At 41.2% G+C, this 17,994-nt stretch overlaps 3 protein-coding genes across 11 annotated transcripts in view; 1 reads left to right on the forward strand and 2 right to left on the reverse strand.

Moving 5' to 3' along the window:
• The window catches only part of LOC146491871 (FERM, ARHGEF and pleckstrin domain-containing protein 1-like), an 83,297-nt gene extending 66,121 nt beyond the window's left edge, over positions 1-17,176 (forward strand). For 4 of the 5 annotated variants that reach the window (XM_085150470.1, XM_085150472.1, XM_085150468.1 and 1 more), the window contains exon 28: positions 463-1,363. In XM_085150470.1, the coding sequence (XP_085006596.1) occupies positions 463-538 (76 nt within the window). In that variant the 3' untranslated portion in view covers positions 539-1,363. Of the gene's footprint in view, positions 1-462; positions 1,364-15,842 lie in introns of those variants that run through there. The other variant, XM_085150469.1, reaches the window with a different exon arrangement.
• Positions 1,365-5,395, reverse strand: LOC146491873 (gamma-glutamylaminecyclotransferase-like). 5 transcript variants are annotated; one of them, XM_085150476.1, is made up of 4 exons: positions 5,289-5,375; positions 4,054-4,181; positions 2,986-3,095; positions 1,365-2,727 (listed from the first exon to the last, which is right to left on the reverse strand). In XM_085150476.1, the coding sequence occupies exons 1-4, from the start codon at positions 5,348-5,350 to the stop codon at positions 2,233-2,235; spliced, it is 795 nt and encodes a 264-aa protein (XP_085006602.1). In that variant the 5' UTR covers positions 5,351-5,375; the 3' UTR covers positions 1,365-2,232. The 5 variants fall into 5 exon arrangements, with proteins under 5 accessions (XP_085006602.1, XP_085006604.1, XP_085006605.1 ...); XM_085150478.1 differs by lacking the exon at positions 4,054-4,181 and having other exon boundaries at positions 2,944-3,095; positions 5,289-5,336; XM_085150479.1 differs by lacking the exons at positions 2,986-3,095; positions 4,054-4,181 and having other exon boundaries at positions 5,289-5,395.
• LOC146491874 (gamma-glutamylaminecyclotransferase-like) lies at positions 7,904-9,576 on the reverse strand. The gene is made up of 2 exons (XM_085150481.1): positions 9,493-9,576; positions 7,904-8,830 (listed from the first exon to the last, which is right to left on the reverse strand). The coding sequence occupies exons 1-2, from the start codon at positions 9,559-9,561 to the stop codon at positions 8,345-8,347; spliced, it is 555 nt and encodes a 184-aa protein (XP_085006607.1). The 5' UTR covers positions 9,562-9,576; the 3' UTR covers positions 7,904-8,344.
• Positions 17,177-17,994: the final 818 nt, after the last annotated feature.

Here is a 17,994-nt window from a genome sequence, read left to right on the forward strand (position 1 = left end):
ATGTTATAAATATAAAGTTTGTCTTCTCTTCTTTCTGAAACATTTAGATTTTCTCTTTAGCACAGATGGTAAGAGAGTGACACTCATTTAAAGAGCACTTGTAAATAAAGGCTTAAAATTTAATCTGACACTTGAACAGCATTATATATTTAAATTATTTTAATAGAACTTTTTGTGAGTAAACCCAACTAAGGAAAGCATTAAGTATTTTTAAAAGTGAATATTAACAGTAACACTATTCAAACAGTCTCCTTAGCCCTGTAACCAACTAGCAACCTTCCCAGGGTGCACCCCACCTCTCGCCCTATGATAGCTGGGATATGCTTCTGCCCCTCCCACAGCCCTAAATTAGATAAGGTGGAGTAAACGGATGGACGGAGTATTCAAACAGAACTTCTGCAATGTTTGATATATTTCAATCAATGTTTGAATCTACTGATATAAATCCTTTTTTCCCACCAGGTGGATGGAGGTGATCCGGAGCGCAACCTGCTCTACTAGCCGATCACTGCCGAGCACCAGGAAAGACCTTTACTGATGATTCCTCCACCTCCACCTCCACCTCATACTCTCTTGAGTGAAGATCTCGACTGCACAAACACCAGGAAAGACTCTTCCAGCTGCACAAGCGGACACTAATTATTACCTCTGAATCCTTACACAGACTCCACTCAGAGGTCTTCTCTCTTCACCCTATTATTACACACTTCCCACACCATTAGTGTTTGATTAGCAAAAATGGTCTGCAGTCATCCACAATGTAATTCTATGTGTAATTTTTCCATTTGTCCTTGTCAACCTGGAGCGCCACATTGTGTTATTTTTTTCTTCCACCAAAGCGAGAGAAAAGGCGTACCCGAGCTCGGGCGAAGGATCTGAATCCCTTTGGCCTCACTTTCTCCGAGCACTCCTCTGGTTCACTGATATTTGGCCGGTGCTTTATAATATTTTATATTTCTGAAATGGATGAAAAGTGTCTTAAGATCGGAAATAAACTTTAAGTAGAAAGCTGTGTGAATGTGGACACAATAATTATGTTTTTAATTTTACGACAATCTGTCTGTATGTAATTTGATGACTTAAATGTAATGTAAGTTTGGACACAATAAGAAATCCTGCAATGTTTTTTTTTTTTTTTAATTATGTCATCCTTTTTGTACATTACTTTTGACACTGTGAAATATTCTTAATTCTTTTTTTTTCTTTGTCTGGTTTCAAAACACCTGAAACCTTCTTCCAAAGCCAACAGAGATTTTGCTGGTTTATTGCCAATTACCTTCTCTTCAGTATTCCTCAAGTTTCATGGATTTTACTATTTTAAAATAAAGATGAATAGATTGTGTTCATATGGAACAAAATGAAACTTGTCTTTTTCTCTCTTTTTATTGAGTTTATCCCTTTGAGGGGATGAACACAGAACATGGAAGATCATACAAAAAAATCTGTGTGAATTTTTATCTTCAAGGTAAACAAAGATGTGCAGAATGTAAATATTAAACACATTGTCTGCAGATTAGTATAAAATCAGAGTTCATATCTGTGTAATATAAATGCTCTAAGCCTAGAGTGTCAAACTCAGTGAAAATCTCCTTTCTGTCAGTATAAACATATTTAATTACACATTTATAGTGCAAATTCTTTTTTTCTACCGTAGTAAATGAAAAGAAATTTTAAAAATCTGAGATCATTATCAGTGTGAAAAGCTATAAAAATTTCCAAAACCCACCCAGTGGGTCAAATTGGAAGCCTTTGCTGGGCTGAATGAAGCACCCGGAGCTTATGTTTGACAGCACTGCTAAGAGAAGGGGTATCAAATGACACAATGCGTTTTGTTTAATGGCACTGACACCACACATTGATCAGCAGCTGGGTCATTTCCTCCCAGACTTCTATGCAATCACTTTTTTATGAAGCACAGGCTGGCCATACATTACTCATAATGCTTCCCAGATGATTATAAATCATAAAAATAAAACCAAATTTGTAAACAACATCACTAATGTGCAACTTTAAGTGGCACAATGTACCCTTTTCCTTCTCTACACTATCCTTACTTTGATTGTAAGCCTGCCTATCTGCTATTAAAATTAATTTCTCTTGTGATTTCTTTCAATTTGACACACGACAGGAAACGGCACTCATGTCCAGGTGTTGTTTGTCCTGAGAGCTTCTCTACCTGTTCTGCTAACACCACGTAGAGGTCCATTTGTCAGTTGTGTCAGCATGATGAGATCAGTCCCGCTCTTCTCTACGCGTATATTTGAGCCCATGAGCTCCCTCTGAGTCGTAGTTCTCGTAGCACGGCAGCGAGGGCCAGTCTGGCTCGTGCGTCGTGGTGGTGTACACAAACACCTTCGTGATGCTCCCCGGTGACACCTTCTCCTCTCCTTCCATCTTCCCCACCCACTCCTTCACCTCCAGCTGGACCTCCGTCCGCTGGTACAATGTTGGGACGCTTTCAAACTCGTCCAGGAATTTCAGCATCTGGTCATCCACTTTGTAGATCTCCCCGTGCACTCGGTGACCCTGGCCAGGGATGTTGAGCAGGAAAGGGATGTTGTACTTGGTAGTGATCACTAACGGGTATTTCTGGATAGTGAACGCCGAACCCAGGTACTCGGCCTTTCCATTGTTGCTGTCGAACATGCGGTAGTTGTTGGGCTGCCCCTTCTTCAGAGTGCCGTAAACGAAGACCCGAGTCATGAGGACAGAGGACCAAAGACGCCCCTGTGGTGTAAAGAAGGGAGAAACAACTCTGTGAGCAAATTCCCAGCAGGTATTACTGGCAAAAATATTTATACAGTTTTAACTATTACTCTGTATTATATCAGTCACTTGTGCAGAAGTGCAAATTTGATCTAATTTAAAATGATCAGACCTTCAAAATAAAAGAAAATCAAACTCAAATCTAGGTAACACTGTTTGGAAATTTGAACTCCTTACACGCATTAATTAGGAAAACTGTCACGGCCAGCGGAGGCAGACCTTGTGGAGAGTGTGTGTGGTGGACCCAGGCGCGAACACAGGCGAGGAGACGGGAGTGAACTTAAACTCATACACATACGACACGACGACGAACAAAGGAAGACTGAGGACTTAAATACACACATGAGGCGGAGACAGATGAGAACACAGCTGACTAGAATGAAACATAATGACAATACAGGGGAGAGTAACACTAACTACAATGAACAAAGAACACCAGACTCTTCCAAAATAAAACAGGAAACACGGAGAAATAGACATGGAGATAAAACATGACATGAACTTAACATAACCACACAGACATGAAACATGACAGGTAGACGCACGAACCAGGGAGACTGAGTACAGGGGGAGATGACAGAAACAACTAAGAAATAAAGGACTAAACAGCAACCTAGAAATTAACTAGATCAAAAATGAATACAAAAATACATAAAACTAGTGATGGCCAAATGAAGCTTTCTGAAGCACTGAAGCTTGTATTGAAAAATAGTTCATTACTCGAAGCTTTTCAACACAGTCCTCTCTGGTGACAGCTGGTGGCCAAAAATATGAAGAGCAGCTTGAATCCACAAAATAAAACCAACCGCTTCATTATGATTGCCCTCTCTACAGAGTGGAATTCTGTCTGATATTGGGCCGCCGTTGTGTTGCTTTGAACGTGTATTCTTTGGTGGTTAAAAAAATGTGGTTTATTTGTTTAATAAATAATTTTGACCAGTAAACTTTCCTTGTTTAAACATGCACCATTGTGTGGTCTTTCTTTACTTGTGACTTATTAATGTTGGTAAATAATAATAATTGAAAAATACCACATTACATAAAATATACATATGATAATGTACAACACATTATGGAGTATTCTTCTGCTCTGAGGTCCTGCCTCCATGCACTTATGCAATTAACTGCTAGACGGGTATATTTATAAATAATATTATATTAGGGAAATTTTCCCAGACATATTTTTGACCTGGGGTAGAATTGATTGTGAAATGGAAAGGGAAAAATACTTGCCCTTTTTTATTTTTATTTAAGAAGAGAATTTGTTCTAGTGTGCGATGGCCGAACCTGTTCCTTTTCGTGGAGATAATTTCTCCTGCCTTAAGGAAGGCCATGCCTTCACATGGCACAGAAGAGGCTGGCGTGCAGAGAAACTGGTAGAGATGCAGTTATACAGTCTACCTGGGCCCCACAAACTATCAGATAAAGAGAATAAATAAATTCAATTGCTGAACATTTGGCAGACTAACATTTTCAGATTAATTAAACAACAAAATATATATTTTTACAACATTACATGTAAAGAGTCAAGTGGAAGTTTTTCTAAAGTTATTTAATGATATTTATATTATGGAAGCAAATTTTTTGACATTTTAACTTTTTCCCGTTTTCAGATATAATAAACACGCACAAAACAAAAGCAAACGGCCAGAACACAAAGCTGGAAAACCCACCCGATTGACAAAAATCAACTCAAAATTCTCCCACACAACAGAACCTCCTCTATTCCTCGCTGGCTGCAAATCTCTCAGTGGAATGATCAGCGGTTCGCTATCTGTCACCATCAAAACTCCACAAATCCCGCGAATGATTCACTTCTTTATAAACCATTGAATCAGATACCGAAGCAGTTAGGTTCTAAATGAAGCTTCGGACGTCACTGATCACGTGACTCTGGCCAAACGAATCAAGCTTCGACACAGTGCTGTGTGTTGATTTTTTTGACACCAGCTTCAGCTTCAAGCGGGCCATCACTACATAAAACTCAAACACTGGGTCACATGACCCAGTACCGTGACAGAAAACAATCAGCAGATTAACATTACATGCACAGATTAAACATGACTATAACAAAACACTTCCTACAACACCAACTGTCAGACTGGATCTGCACACATTCCTGTCATGCTGTGACTTGTGAACTTGGACCTGTCGTGACTGGATCTCTTTGGATTGGTTATTAATATAAAGTACAGTACGTGCTCAATGATTAACAGGCTGAGAGATAATCGGACAGATACTTTGGTGAGCTGGGAGAGGTCATTCAATGACAGTATATGAGTGAAAGACGCTGTTTACACCATGTTATGCTTATGGGTTAGTTAACAGTCAGTTACAATTACCAGGCAAGCACATCATCACTGTGTAATGAAAAAGCATAAGCTAGTCTACCTCAGAGCTCCTCAAACCTGCTCGAGCAGTAAGAACAATACCGATACCGGAAGTGCAGCTTTAATACACACGCTGTGAAGTGACACACGTTTTTTCCGTCATAAATCTACCATAAAGAAGCGCAGACCCACCTTGAAAAAGCAGTAGCTTTTCTACTGGAAAGAGCCGTCACTACTGTCTCTGGATGGCGCATGCGTGGAAGCAATCCAAATAAAGGCGGAAACAACAGAGGGCGCTAAAGTGACAAAGAAAACAAGGGCATCGTGGGAAAGGACCTAGAAAAAGGGTTTTTATACTATACTGAAGTCAAAATTAAGCAAAAAACAAAGAAATAAACAATTAAACATTAAATACATCATTAAACATCAATATTTTTCACTAACTATGTTGGAAATAAGATTATTAATGAAAAATTAATTATATGTATTAATTAATTAACTTTGTCATTAATTGCCCTCCTGTAGACTGGCGATCTGTAACCTGCCTCTTGCCCTAGCCGGGCAGCTGATATAGGTTTCAGCCCGTGCACATCTGCCGGCATTTCAACACCACCGTGTCCATGGTGGACTTCAGCATAGCTGTGGAGGTACCACTACTGTGTTTGTGCGCGTCTTTCTTCTCCTGCCACATTCCCCATTTTTCCTTACCACCTCTGACATTGGAGTCCAACTACTTGTATCCCACTTGTGTACCACTGTGTTTTCTTCTTCTTTGCTCAAAGAACAATTGCCCCAAATCAGAAATCAGAAAGAAATTAATAAATGACCTTTGTAATAAAGAAGATAAATACATATGTAAAAATCAGTGTAAGTAATTTGCAGGATGTTTATTCTGCTTATGACAAAGCAGAATAAAAGTTTATCCCCTGGAGGGGACAGACTCAGCACAGATCATACAAAAGAAATCAGGAATTAATTTTTATTTCAGAGGTAATCAAAGACAAGTGGACTGTAACAGTTAAACACATCAGAGTTCATATCTGTGTGATATAAATGCTCTAAGACAGGGGTGTCAAACTCATTTTACATCATGAGCAACATACAATCAGCTTTGATCTTAAGTGGGACCAGTAAAACTCACCTTTCTGTCAGTGTAAACTCGTTTAACTGCACATTTACAGTGCAAGTCCATTTTATATTGTATTAAATGAAAAGAATTAAAAGGAATCTGAGATCTTTCTCAGTGTGAAAAGCTGTAAAAGTTTCCAAAGCCCACCTGCCGGGCTGAATCTGGCCCCTGGGTCTCTTCTAAGCCTTTCTTAACCTAGATGCCATTAAATAAGACTTTCTTTGAGACCACACACTCATCAGAAAACTCTTTGGTGAGGTCATAAATCAAGTAAGCAGCTGGGTCATTTCCTCACAGACTTCTATGCAATCACATTTTTATGAAGCACAGGCTGGCCATACAAAAGAATGCAGGTTGAAGGCACCGGAGTGGTGGTCCCCATTTTTAAGAAGGGGGACCGGAGGGTGTGTTCCAACTACAGGGGGATCACACTCCTCAGCCTCCCTGGGAAAGTCTATGCCAGGGTGCTGGAAAGGAGAGTTCGTCCGCTAGTCAAACCTCAGATACAGGAGGAACAATGCGGTTTTCGTCCTGGCCATGGAACACTGGAACAGCTCTTTATCCTCTCAAGGATACTTGAGTGCGCATGGGAGTTTGCCCAACCAGTCTACATGTGTTTTGTGGACTTGGAGAAGGCATTCAGCCGTGTCCCTTGGGGTGTGCTATGGGAGTATGGGGTGTCTGGCCCATTGCTACGGGCCATTCGATCCCTATACAACTGTTGCAAGAGCTTGGTTCGCATTGCCGGCAATAAGTCGGACTCGTTCCTGGTGGGTGATTGGATCCACCAGGGCTGCCCTTTGTCACCGATTCTTTTCATAATTTTTATGGACAGGATTTCTAGGTGCAGCCAAGTGGCGGAGGGCTTTCACTTAGGCGGCCTCAGAATCTCATCTCTGCTTTTCGCGGATGATGTGGTTCTGTTGGCTTCATCGGGTGATGGCCTCCAGCTCGCAGTGGAACAGTTCGCAGCCGAGTGTGAAGCAGCGGGAATGAGGATCATCACCTCCAAATCTGAGGCCATGGTTCTCAGCCAGAAAACGGTGGAGTTCCCACTCCGGGTCGGGGATGAGGTCCTGCCGCAAGTGGAGGAGTTCAAGTATCTCGGGGTCTTGTTCGCGAGTAATGGGAGAAGGGAGCTGGAGATCGACAGACAGATTGGTGCTGTGGCTGCAGTGATGTGGACGCTGCACCAGTCCGTCGTGGTGAAGAGAGAGCTAAGCGTAAAAGCGAAGCTCTCAATTTACCGGTCGATCTACGTCCCTACCCTCACCTATGGCCACAAGCTCTGGGTAGTGACTGAAAGAACAAGATCGCGGATACAAACGGCGGAAATGACCTTCCTCCGAAGGGTGGCTGGCCTCTCCCTTAGAGATAGGGTGAGAAGGTCAGCCATCCGGGAGGGGCTCAGAGTAGAGCTGCTGCTCCTCCACATCAAAAGGAGCCAGCTGAGGTGGTTCGGGCATCTGTTCGGGCTAGAGGAGGTGGCTGGGGAGAGGGAGGTCTGGGCTTCTCTGCTTAGGCTGTTGCCCCCGCGACCCGGCCCCGGATAAAGCGGATGAAGATAGATGGATGCATGGACAGATGGCCAGTACCCATGTTTACAGTGCAGCAATTCACAACATTTGAAAGGATTTGCATATATGACTACAGTACGTGCTGCATCTTTGGATTATTAAAAGTGCATGTGTTTAGCAGTTAAACCGGTAGTGTCATAGCAGACATCCAACCAAAATATTCAGTGTTAAAGATATAATTCACGTTTCAGCAATATGACAAAATAAAAGCTTTCCAGTTTGATCATAATGCTTCCCAGATGATTAAAATAAAACCAAATTTGTAAACAACATCACTAATACACAACTTTCAGTAGCACAGTGTGCCCTTTTCCTTCTTTCCACTATCCTTACTTTGATTGTAAGCCTGCCTATCTGCTATTAAAATTAATTTCTCTTGTGATTTCTTTCAATTCGACACATGACAGGAAACAGCACCCATGTCCAGGTGTTGTTTTCCTGAGAGCTTCTCTACCCGTTCTGCTAACACCACGTAGAGGTCCATTTGTCAGTTGTGTTAGTACGGTGATTGAGTCCCTTTATAACTCTTTATATAACTCTAGCTATTCTTTATAATTATACTTCAGCCCATGAGCTCCCTCTGAGTCGTAGCTCTCGTAGCACGGCAGTGAGGGCCAGTCTGGCTCGTACTTCGTGGTGGTGTACACAAACACCTCCGTGATGCTCCCTGGTGACAGCTTCTCCTCTCCTTCCGTCTTCCCCACCCACTCCTTCACCTCCAGCTGGACCACCGTCCGCTGGTACCACGTTGGGACGCGTTCAAAGTCGTCCAGGAATTTCAGCATCTGGTCATCCACTTTGTAGATCTCCCCGTGCACTTGGTGACCCTGGCCAGGGATGTTGAGCAGGAAAGGGATGTTGTACTCGGTGGTGATCACTAGTGGGTATTTCTTTGTGGTGAACGCCAAGCCAAGGTACTCGGCCTTTCCATTGTTGCTGTCGAACATGCAGTAGTTGTTGGGCTGCCCCTTCTTCAGGGTGCCATAAACGAAGACCTGAGTCATAAGGACAGAGGACCAAACAAGCACCTGTGGTTTAAAGAGGGGAGAAACATCTCTGTGAGCAAATTCCCAGCAGGTATTGCTGGCAAATATATATTCATCCAGTTTTAACTATTACTTTGTATCATATCAGACACTTATGCAGAGGTGCACATTTAAAATAATCAGACCTTCAAAATACAAAAAAAATCAAACTCAAACCTATGTAACACTGTTTGGGAATTTGCACTCCTTACACGCATTAATTAGGAAAACAATCAGCAGATTAACATTACATACACAGATTACACACGACTATGATAAAACACTTCCTACAACACCAGCTGTCAGACTGGACAAAGTACAGTACGTGCTCAATGATTAACAGGCTGAGAGATAATCGGACAGATACTTTAGTGTTAGAGCTGGGAGAGGTCATTCAATGACAGTATGTGAGTGAAAAACACTGTTTACACCATGTTATGCTTATGGGTAAGTTAACAGTGAGTTACAATTACCAGGCAACCACATCATCATTGTGTAATGCAAAAGCATAAGCTCGGCTACCTCAGAGCTCCTCGAACTTGCTTGAGCTGTAAGAAAAATACCGATACTGGAAGTGCAGTTTTAAAGCATACGCTGTAAAGTGACACACGTTTTTTCCGCTTGGCTCTCAGTGATAAAACTACCACAAAGAAGTGCAGACCCACCTTGAATAAGCAGTAAGTAGCTCTTCTACTGTAAAAATGAACCACCGTAACAGTTTGAGGACGTGCCATGGACGGCGCATGTGTGGAAGTAGTGATGCACGAATCATGAACGAATCGTTCAATACTCGAGAATCACTTTACTGACTCATTAATCATGATTCACAAGCCCAACTGACTCACTGACTCATCCCTGTTGCTGTTAGCAGCAATATATCTAGCTTATAATTAAAATTGTGGAGAAAAACACAACATCCAGTATCTTAACAAAAAAATTTCTGCTCTGAACTGGAAGAAAAAACCCTGAGTAGAAGCTCACATCAAGACAATAGCTCCTCGGTTCACAGTAGCATCGCTCTGCTAGCATGTTAACAGCACATTTCAGCTACTCACCACCTCCCTTCCTGTGCTGAATCGTAGGGTAAGCGTATCACTCAGGACTCACTAACCCCCTCCCTCCTGTGCTGAATCCTAGGTCGTGTCCAAATTCATGGGCTGCATCCTCCTGAGGCCGCATTTGTAGACTGATTACGTCACAGTGACGTAGGCTGTCCAAATTCGTAGACTCATCCGAATGCAGCCGACAAATGCGTCCTCCTTTTCCCCGAATTTGAAGGATGGGTCGGGTGTGTCCTTCATGGCCCACCATATCCCAGAATTCATAGCCAGCCAAACTCCAGTTTCCAACAATGGCGGCTGCTACTAAGTTTTAAAATTACTCATACTAATCTTTCTGGGTCACAAAACAAACTTTTAACATATTTTCAGGCGAGAAAGTAGCTGTGTAAACATCAAATATCTGCTCGGTTTATCAAGATATTGCATATTTGCAAAAGTGCTTCGACGTTTTCAGAGACTGCTGCTACCCACCAGCTCGATAGCTAGCCGAGAGCTCGAGGGTCACTGGAGCCGCCGAGAACGGCACAACTCCCGGCACATCACTTTCAGATGTGGGTCCAATAGACAGGTTTAGAAAAGACAATTACAATTTACAGGAAAGAGACTGCTTATAGTCTGGGCCCTCTTCTGAAATTCAGATAAATTGTTTCATTTTAAATGTAAAAGTCAATTTCTGTCTAGTTCAATTTACCAAGTTGTATTGCATTATATATTTAAATTATCTTAATAGAACTTTTTTGTTTTTTTGTGAGTAAACCCAACTAAGGAAAGCATTAAGTATTTTAAAAAGTGAATATTAACAGTAACACTATTCAAACAGTCTCCTTAGCCCTGTAACCAACTAGCAACCTTCCCAGGGTGCACCCCACCTCTCGCCCTATGATAGCTGGGATATGCTTCTGCCCCTCCCATGGCCCTAATTTAGATAAGGTGGAGTAAACGGATGGACGGAGTATTCAAACAGAACTAGTGATGGTAAATTTGATTCTTTTTACTGAATCGAGTTTTAATGAGTCACTCACCAAAGTGAATCAGGTTTTTTGAGTCATTTGAGTCACTGACTCAGTTGACCAGAGAGTGCAAAAAATGTACATTTTCACTCAAACTTAATTTATTTCTCTTTTCATGTAAATCCTACTGCTAAGATGAGTGAGTCTAAAAGAAAACAACTATTTTATAGAGCAAAAACATTTCTAAAATTAAGCAATTTCCTATCAAAATTGCTTAATAAACATTTATTTTGTTTATTTTTATTCTATTAGTATTTTCCTTAAATGTGTTAAATATATATTTTCTCATCTAAATGTCCACTGAGCTGTGAGCCAGGGGGCGGTAATGCGCCTTAACATTGGTTGCCAACCAAGAAGAAGAAGAAGCTGTGATCCAGGAGGGAGGGGGTGAATGAGTCCTGAGTGAATCGCTTAGGCTTACGATTCAGCACAGGAGGGAGGGGGTAAGTAGCTCAAATGTGCTGTTAGCATGTAGGCAGAGCGATGCTACTGTGAACCGAGGAGCTATTGTCTTGATGTGAGCTTCTACTCAGGGTTTTTTCTTCCAGTTCAGAGCAGAAATTTTTTTGTTAAGATACTGGATGTTGTGTTTTCCTCCACAATTTTAATTATAAGCTAGATATATTGCTGCTAACAGCAACAGGGATGAGTCAGTGAGTCAGTTGGGCTTGTGAATCATGATTAATGAGTCAGTAAAGGGATTCTTGTGTACTGAACGATTCGTTCATGATTCGCGCATCACTAAACAGAACTTCTGCGATGTTTGATATATTTCAACCAATGTTTGAATCTACTGATATAAATCCTTTTTTCCCACCAGGTGGATGGAGGTGATTCAGAGCGCAACCTACTGCCGAGCACCAGGAAAGACCTTTACTGATGATTCTTCCACTTGGTGTTCGCTCGCTCTGCGGTAGAGTATCACTTCCTGTTCCTGCTCAAACACAGTGGTGTTTCTCAGTAGCTTATCTGCATAGCAATTTCATTAAAAACTTTTAAATCCATTCTTGTTTCTTGCTTCATCCGAAGCACACTTTCTGTGTACTTACTACCTAATTTATAGCCAAAGTATTCACTCACTGTCTCTGTACTGTTTAGCTAGCTTAGCTTAGCTCGTAGCTGACTCGTTAGCACCATGGCTACTTCACCTGTCCCTCCTGCATTTTCCTGCTCATTGTGTCAGATGTTTAGCTACTCCTCTGCCTCCTTTAGCAGTAATGATACCTGTAACAAATGTAGCATATTTGCAGCTCTGGAAGCCAGGATTACTGAATTAGAGACTCGGCTTGGCACCCTTCATTCACCTGTAGCTAGCCAGGCCCCTGTAGCTGGTACAGCCGAAGAAAGCATAGGCCCCGCTAGCTGTTCCCTGGCAGACCTCAAGCAGCTGGGGAAAGAGGGCGGCTGGGCCACGGTGAGGAGGAAGCATAGTAATAAACAGAAGCCCCAGGTACACCACCAACCTGTTCATGTGTCTAACCGTTTTTCCCCACTCGGCGACACACCCGCCGGGGGTCAAACTCTGGTAATTGGTGATTCTGTTCTCAGACACGTGAAGCTAGAGACAACAATAGTCAATTGTCTTCCAGGGACCAGAGCAGGCGACATTGAAGGAAATTTAAAACTGCTGGCTAAGGGTAAACATAATTCAGTAAAATCATAATTCACGTCGGCAGTAATGACACCCGGTTGCGCCAATCGGAGGTCACTAAAATCAATATTGAATCGGTGTGTAACTTTGCCAAAACAATGTTGGACTCTGTAGTTTTCTCTGGCCCCCTCCCCAATCAGACTAGGAGTGACATGTTTAGCCGCATGTTCTCCTTAAATCGCTGGCTGTCTGAGTGGTGTCCCAGAAACGATGTGGGCTTCATAGATAATTGGCAAACCTTCTGGAGGAAACCTGGTCTTGTTAGGAGAGACGGCATCCATCCCACTTGGGATGGACCAGCTCTCATTTCTAGAAATATGGACAAATTAAACATAAACAATTACAAAGAAAGAACAATACAGTATCCACATCTGAACCAAAGAGTAGAACAGTGAAATGTGGATTATTAAATATTAGGTCTCTCTCCTCCAAGTCTCTGTTAGTACATAACTTAATAATTGATCAACAAATCAATTTACTCTGCCTTATAGAAACCTGGTTGCAACCACATGATTATGTTAGTTTAAATGAATCAGCAGCCCAGAGTCATTCTAACTACCAGAAATCTCGAAGCACTGGCCGAGGGGGCGGTGTGGCAGCAATTTTTCACACCAGCCTATTGATTAACGAAAGACCAAGACAGACTTAATTCATTTGAAAGCCTGATGCTTAACCTTGTCCACCCCAGGTGTAAAACTCAGAAACCAGTCTTACTTGTTATCATCTATCGTCCACCTGGGCCTTACACAGAGTTTCTGTCTGATTTCTCAGACTTTATATCTAATTTAGTTCTGAGCTCAGATAAAATTATTATTGTGGGTGATTTTAACATCCATGTAGATGCTAAAAATGACAGCCTCAACATGGCATTTAATCTGTTATTAGACTCGATTGATTTCTCTCAAAATGTAAAAGAACCCACCCACCACTTTAATCACACTCTAGATCTTGTTTTAACATATGGCATAGAAACTGAACATTTAACAGTGTTTCCTGAAAACCCTCTCCTGTCTGATCATTTCCTGATAACATTTACATTTACAATAATTGATTACACAGCAGTGGAGAGTAGACTTTATCACAGTAGATGTCTTTCTGAAAGCGCTGTAACTAAGTTTAAGAATATAATCCACCCACTGTTATCATCGTCAATGCCCTGTACCGACATAGAGCAGAGCAGCTATCTGAACGCTACCCCAACAGAGGTCGATTATCTTGTTAATAATTTCACCTCCTCACTACGTACGACTCTGGATACTGTAGCTCCAGTGAAAACTAAGGTCTCTAATCAGAAGTACCTGACTCCGTGGTATAATTCTCAAACACGTACCCTAAAGCAGATGACTCGTAATCTGGAAAGGAAATGGCGTGTCACAAATTTAGAGGATCATCATTTAGCCTGGAGAAATAGTTTGTTGCTTTATAAGAAAGCCCTCCGCAAAGCCAGAACATCTTACTATTCGTCACTGATTGAAGAAAATAAGAACAACCTCAGGTTTCTCTTCAGCAGTGTAGCCAGGCTGACAAAACGTCAGAGCTCTGTTGAGCCAACCATCCCTTTAACGTTAACTAGTAATGACTTCATGAACTTCTTCACAAATAAAATTTTTATCATTAGAGAAAAAATTACCAATAATCATCCCACAGATGTAATATTATCTACAGCTACTCTTAGTACCATTGATGTTAAGTTAGACTCTTTTTCTCCAGTCGATCTTTCTGAGTTAACTTCAATAATTACTTCCTCCAAACCATCAACGTGTCTTTTAGACCCCATTCCTACAAAACTGCTCAAAGAAGTCCTGCCATTAATTAATTCTTCGATCTTAAATATGATCAACCTATCTCTAATAATCGGCTATGTACCACAGGCCTTCAAGGTGGCTGTAGTTAAACCTTTACTCAAAAAGCCATCTCTAGACCCAGCACTCTTAGCTAATTATAGGCCAATCTCCAACCTTCCTTTCATATCAAAAATCCTTGAAAGAGTAGTTGTCAAACAGCTAACAGATCATCTGCAGAGGAATGGTTTATTTGAAGAGTTTTAGTCAGGTTTCAGAGCTCATCACAGCACAGAAACAGCTTTAGTGAAGGTTACAAATGATCTTCTTATGGCCTCTGACAGTGGACTCATCTCTGTGCTTGTCCTGCTAGACCTTAGTGCAGCGTTCAATACTGTCGACCATAATATCCTATCAGAGTGATTAGAACATGCTGTAGGTATTACAGGTACTGCACTGCAGTGGTTTGTATCATATCTATCTAATAGACTCCAATTTGTGCATGTAAATGGAGAGTCCTCTTCACACACTGAGGTTAATTATGGAGTTCCACAGGGTTCAGTGCTAGGACCAATTCTGTTTACATTATACATGCTTCCCCTAGGCAGCATCATTAGAAGACATAGCATACATTTTCACTGCTATGCAGATGACACCCAGCTCTATCTGTCCATGAAGCCAGATAACACACACCAATTAGTTAAACTGCAGGAATGTCTTAAAGACATAAAGACCTGGATGGCCGCTAACTTTCTGCTTCTTAACTCAGATAAAACTGAGGTCATTGTACTCGGCCCTGAAAATCTTAGAATTATGGTATCTAACCAGATTCTGACTCTGGATGGCATTACCTTGGCCTCCAGTAACACTGTGAGGAACCTTGGAGTCATTTTTGACCAGGACATGTCCTTCAACGCGCATATTAAACAAATATGTAAGACTGCTTTCTTCCATTTGCGCAACATCTCTAAAGTTAGAAATATCCTGTCTCAGAGTGACGCTGAAAAACTAGTTCATGCATTTATTACTTCCAGGCTGGACGACTGCAATTCATTATTATCAGGATGTCCTAAAAACTCCCTGAAAAGCCTTCAGCTAATCCAAAATGCTGCAGCAAGAGTACTGACAGGGACTAGAAAGAGAGAGCATATTTCTCCTGTTTTGGCTTCCCTTCACTGGCTTCCTGTTAAATCCAGAATTGAATTCAAAATCCTGCTCCTCACATACAAGGTCTTAAATAATCAGGCCCCATCTTATCTTAATGACCTTGTAGTACCATATCACCCTATTAGAGCACTTCGCTCTCGCTCTGCAGGCCTACTTGTTGTTCCTAGAGTATTTAAAAGTAGAATGGGAGGGAGAGCCTTCAGTTTTCAGGCCCCTCTTCTGTGGAACCAGCTTCCAGTTTGGATTCGGGAGACAGACACTATCTCTACTTTTAAGATTAGGCTTAAAACTTTTGTTGTGATTTGGCGCTATATAAATAAATTTGAATTGAATTGATTCCTCCACCTCCACCTCATACTCTCTTGAGTGAAGATCTCGACTGCACAAACACCAGGAAAGACTCTTCCAGCTGCACAAGCGGACACTAATTATTACCTCTGAATCCTTACACAGACTCCACTCAGAGGTCTTCTCTCTTCACCCTATTATTACACACTTTCCACACCATTAGTGTTTGATTAGCAAAAACTGTCTGCAGTCATCCACAATGTAATTCTATGTGTAATTTTTCCATTTGTCCTTGTCAACCTGGAGCGCCACATTGTGTTATTTTTTTCTTCCACCAAAGCGAGAGAAAAGGCGTACCCGAGCTCGGGCGAAGGATCTGAATCCCTTTGGCCTCACTTTCTCCGAGCACTCCTCTGGTTCACTGATATTTGGCCGGTGCTTTATAATATTTTATATTTCTGAAATGGATGAAAAGTGTCTTAAGATCGGAAATAAACTTTATGTAGAAAGCTGTGTGAATGTGGACTAGAGATGGCTTTTCATGTCCGATACCAATACCGATATCATATATTTGGATATCTGCCGATACTGATATGAATCCCATAGAGTGTGTTTTTTAATCAATAAAACTGTTTTTTAAATATCTTGCTGCTTTTTGTATAAGTTCATACTCAAGTTAAAAGCAAAACACTAAAGCTATTCTGTTATACCTGTATGCAAAAAAATACACTGCACCCAAAATATTTCATAGTTCAGCAATACTGATCAATCTAGTAAACTTAAACCTACTCCATCCTTCCTATTCTGGTATTTTAAAGAGTAAGCAACCTAACTAATAGGGTTCTAAAACTCCCAGCAAAAATAAATAAATAAAAAAAAAATAGGGAACCACCCACCCTCCACCTCATGATGCTTAATTGACGTAATCAACTTTAATTTGATGCAGTGTGAAAAAAAAATGCACAGAAATAAATTATTTTTCAAGAATAATTAAACAGATTCAACATCTTTCTTCAACAGAATTGCAGACTGCACAGATGGTACCTTCCCGAAGGAAAAAGTAGTATAGCTTACTAGGGTATATTAGACTTATCCATCCATTCGCTTCCGCTTCTCAGGGTCAGGAGAACATGCAAACTCCACACAGAAAGACCCCGGCCTGATGTTGGAATTGAACTCAGGACCTTCTTGCGGTACGGCAACAGTGCTAACCACCGTGCCACCGTGCTGTGTTATTAGATTTAATAGTTACTATATACAGTAATGGACTTCTATACATTTTACATCAGATTAAAACTTTGGGTGTAAGATTCAGATAATTATTTATTAAAAGCTCGACATTTTAAATGAGAATAAGAAAGAAAAGTATGTCTTTGTGCCCCCCTTTTCCCTGTTAATGCCCTATCGGCCCCCCTGGCTAAACTTTGCTAGATCCGCCCTTCACAGTTACCAGCCGTCAGCTACACAGAAAAGGATCCTGGTGTAAAAAGTAATAATAAATACATTCTAACAACAGCGAAGTGGGCGATAGACAAGCAAGAGAAACAGACTCGCGACAGAAAAGCTGATCATTGATCAGTTTCATGATTGAAGTAGCAACAGGAGAGGGAGGGAGAGAGAAGAGGCAGTCGCTCCATATATTGGTTGTAAAGCTTAACGCGGGAATGCTTTACAAACAGTGGCGGTCCTAGCCTGTTTGGCACCCTGGGCGAACACTCCCTCTGGCGCCCCCCCCACACACAAACACACACACAAAACATATTAAGGATTGTACATTAACATAAAACTGTTGTACACACACACACACACATGAAGAGAGAGAGAGTATGCATTGTATGCAAACGGCTACCAAACAGCCATCATAATTCGTCATACAATGAGAACAGGACAAATCAACAATTGACAACGACTAATTAATATTAAAATCTGTAACATAATGTATTGTTTGGAGTTTAGTCTGTTAATGTTACTACTTTTACCATTTCTTCTTGGAGCAACTGTAACCCACATCATTTCCTTAGAGATTAATAAAGTATTCTGATTCTGATTGTTTCAGGATGACCTGCCATTATCCAATCACACATCTGTATCTTTTGCTCGTTTCTCCTCCTCTTCTTTTCTCTTTTTTCTAAACTGAGGACCTGATGGCTTTGAACTTTTCTTGTCCATCTTCCACTGGTTTTAATTTTGCACTCCAGTATGAACACCC

Source organism: Neolamprologus multifasciatus, chromosome 23 (assembly GCF_963576455.1).
Source record: "Neolamprologus multifasciatus chromosome 23, fNeoMul1.2, whole genome shotgun sequence".
In the NCBI taxonomy this organism is placed as follows: domain Eukaryota; kingdom Metazoa; phylum Chordata; class Actinopteri; order Cichliformes; family Cichlidae; genus Neolamprologus; species Neolamprologus multifasciatus.

What these genes read in the sequence shown, in the direction of transcription:
- LOC146491873 (XM_085150476.1), bottom strand. Translation starts at nt 5,350, where the DNA reads ATGCGCCATCCAGAGACAGTAGTGACGGCTCTTTCCAGTAGAAAAGCT. An exon ending in AAAGCTACTGCTTTTTCAAG is followed by an intron (nt 4,182 to 5,288) that starts GTGGGTCTGCGC and finishes TTTATCTGATAG; the next exon opens with TTTGTGGGGCCCAGGTAGAC. An exon ending in ATCTCCACGAAAAGGAACAG is followed by an intron (nt 3,096 to 4,053) that starts GTTCGGCCATCG and finishes TGTGTATTTAAG; the next exon opens with TCCTCAGTCTTCCTTTGTTC.
- LOC146491874 (XM_085150481.1), bottom strand. Translation starts at nt 9,561, where the DNA reads ATGGCACGTCCTCAAACTGTTACGGTGGTTCATTTTTACAGTAGAAGA. An exon ending in CTACTTACTGCTTATTCAAG is followed by an intron (nt 8,831 to 9,492) that starts GTGGGTCTGCAC and finishes TTTAAACCACAG; the next exon opens with GTGCTTGTTTGGTCCTCTGT.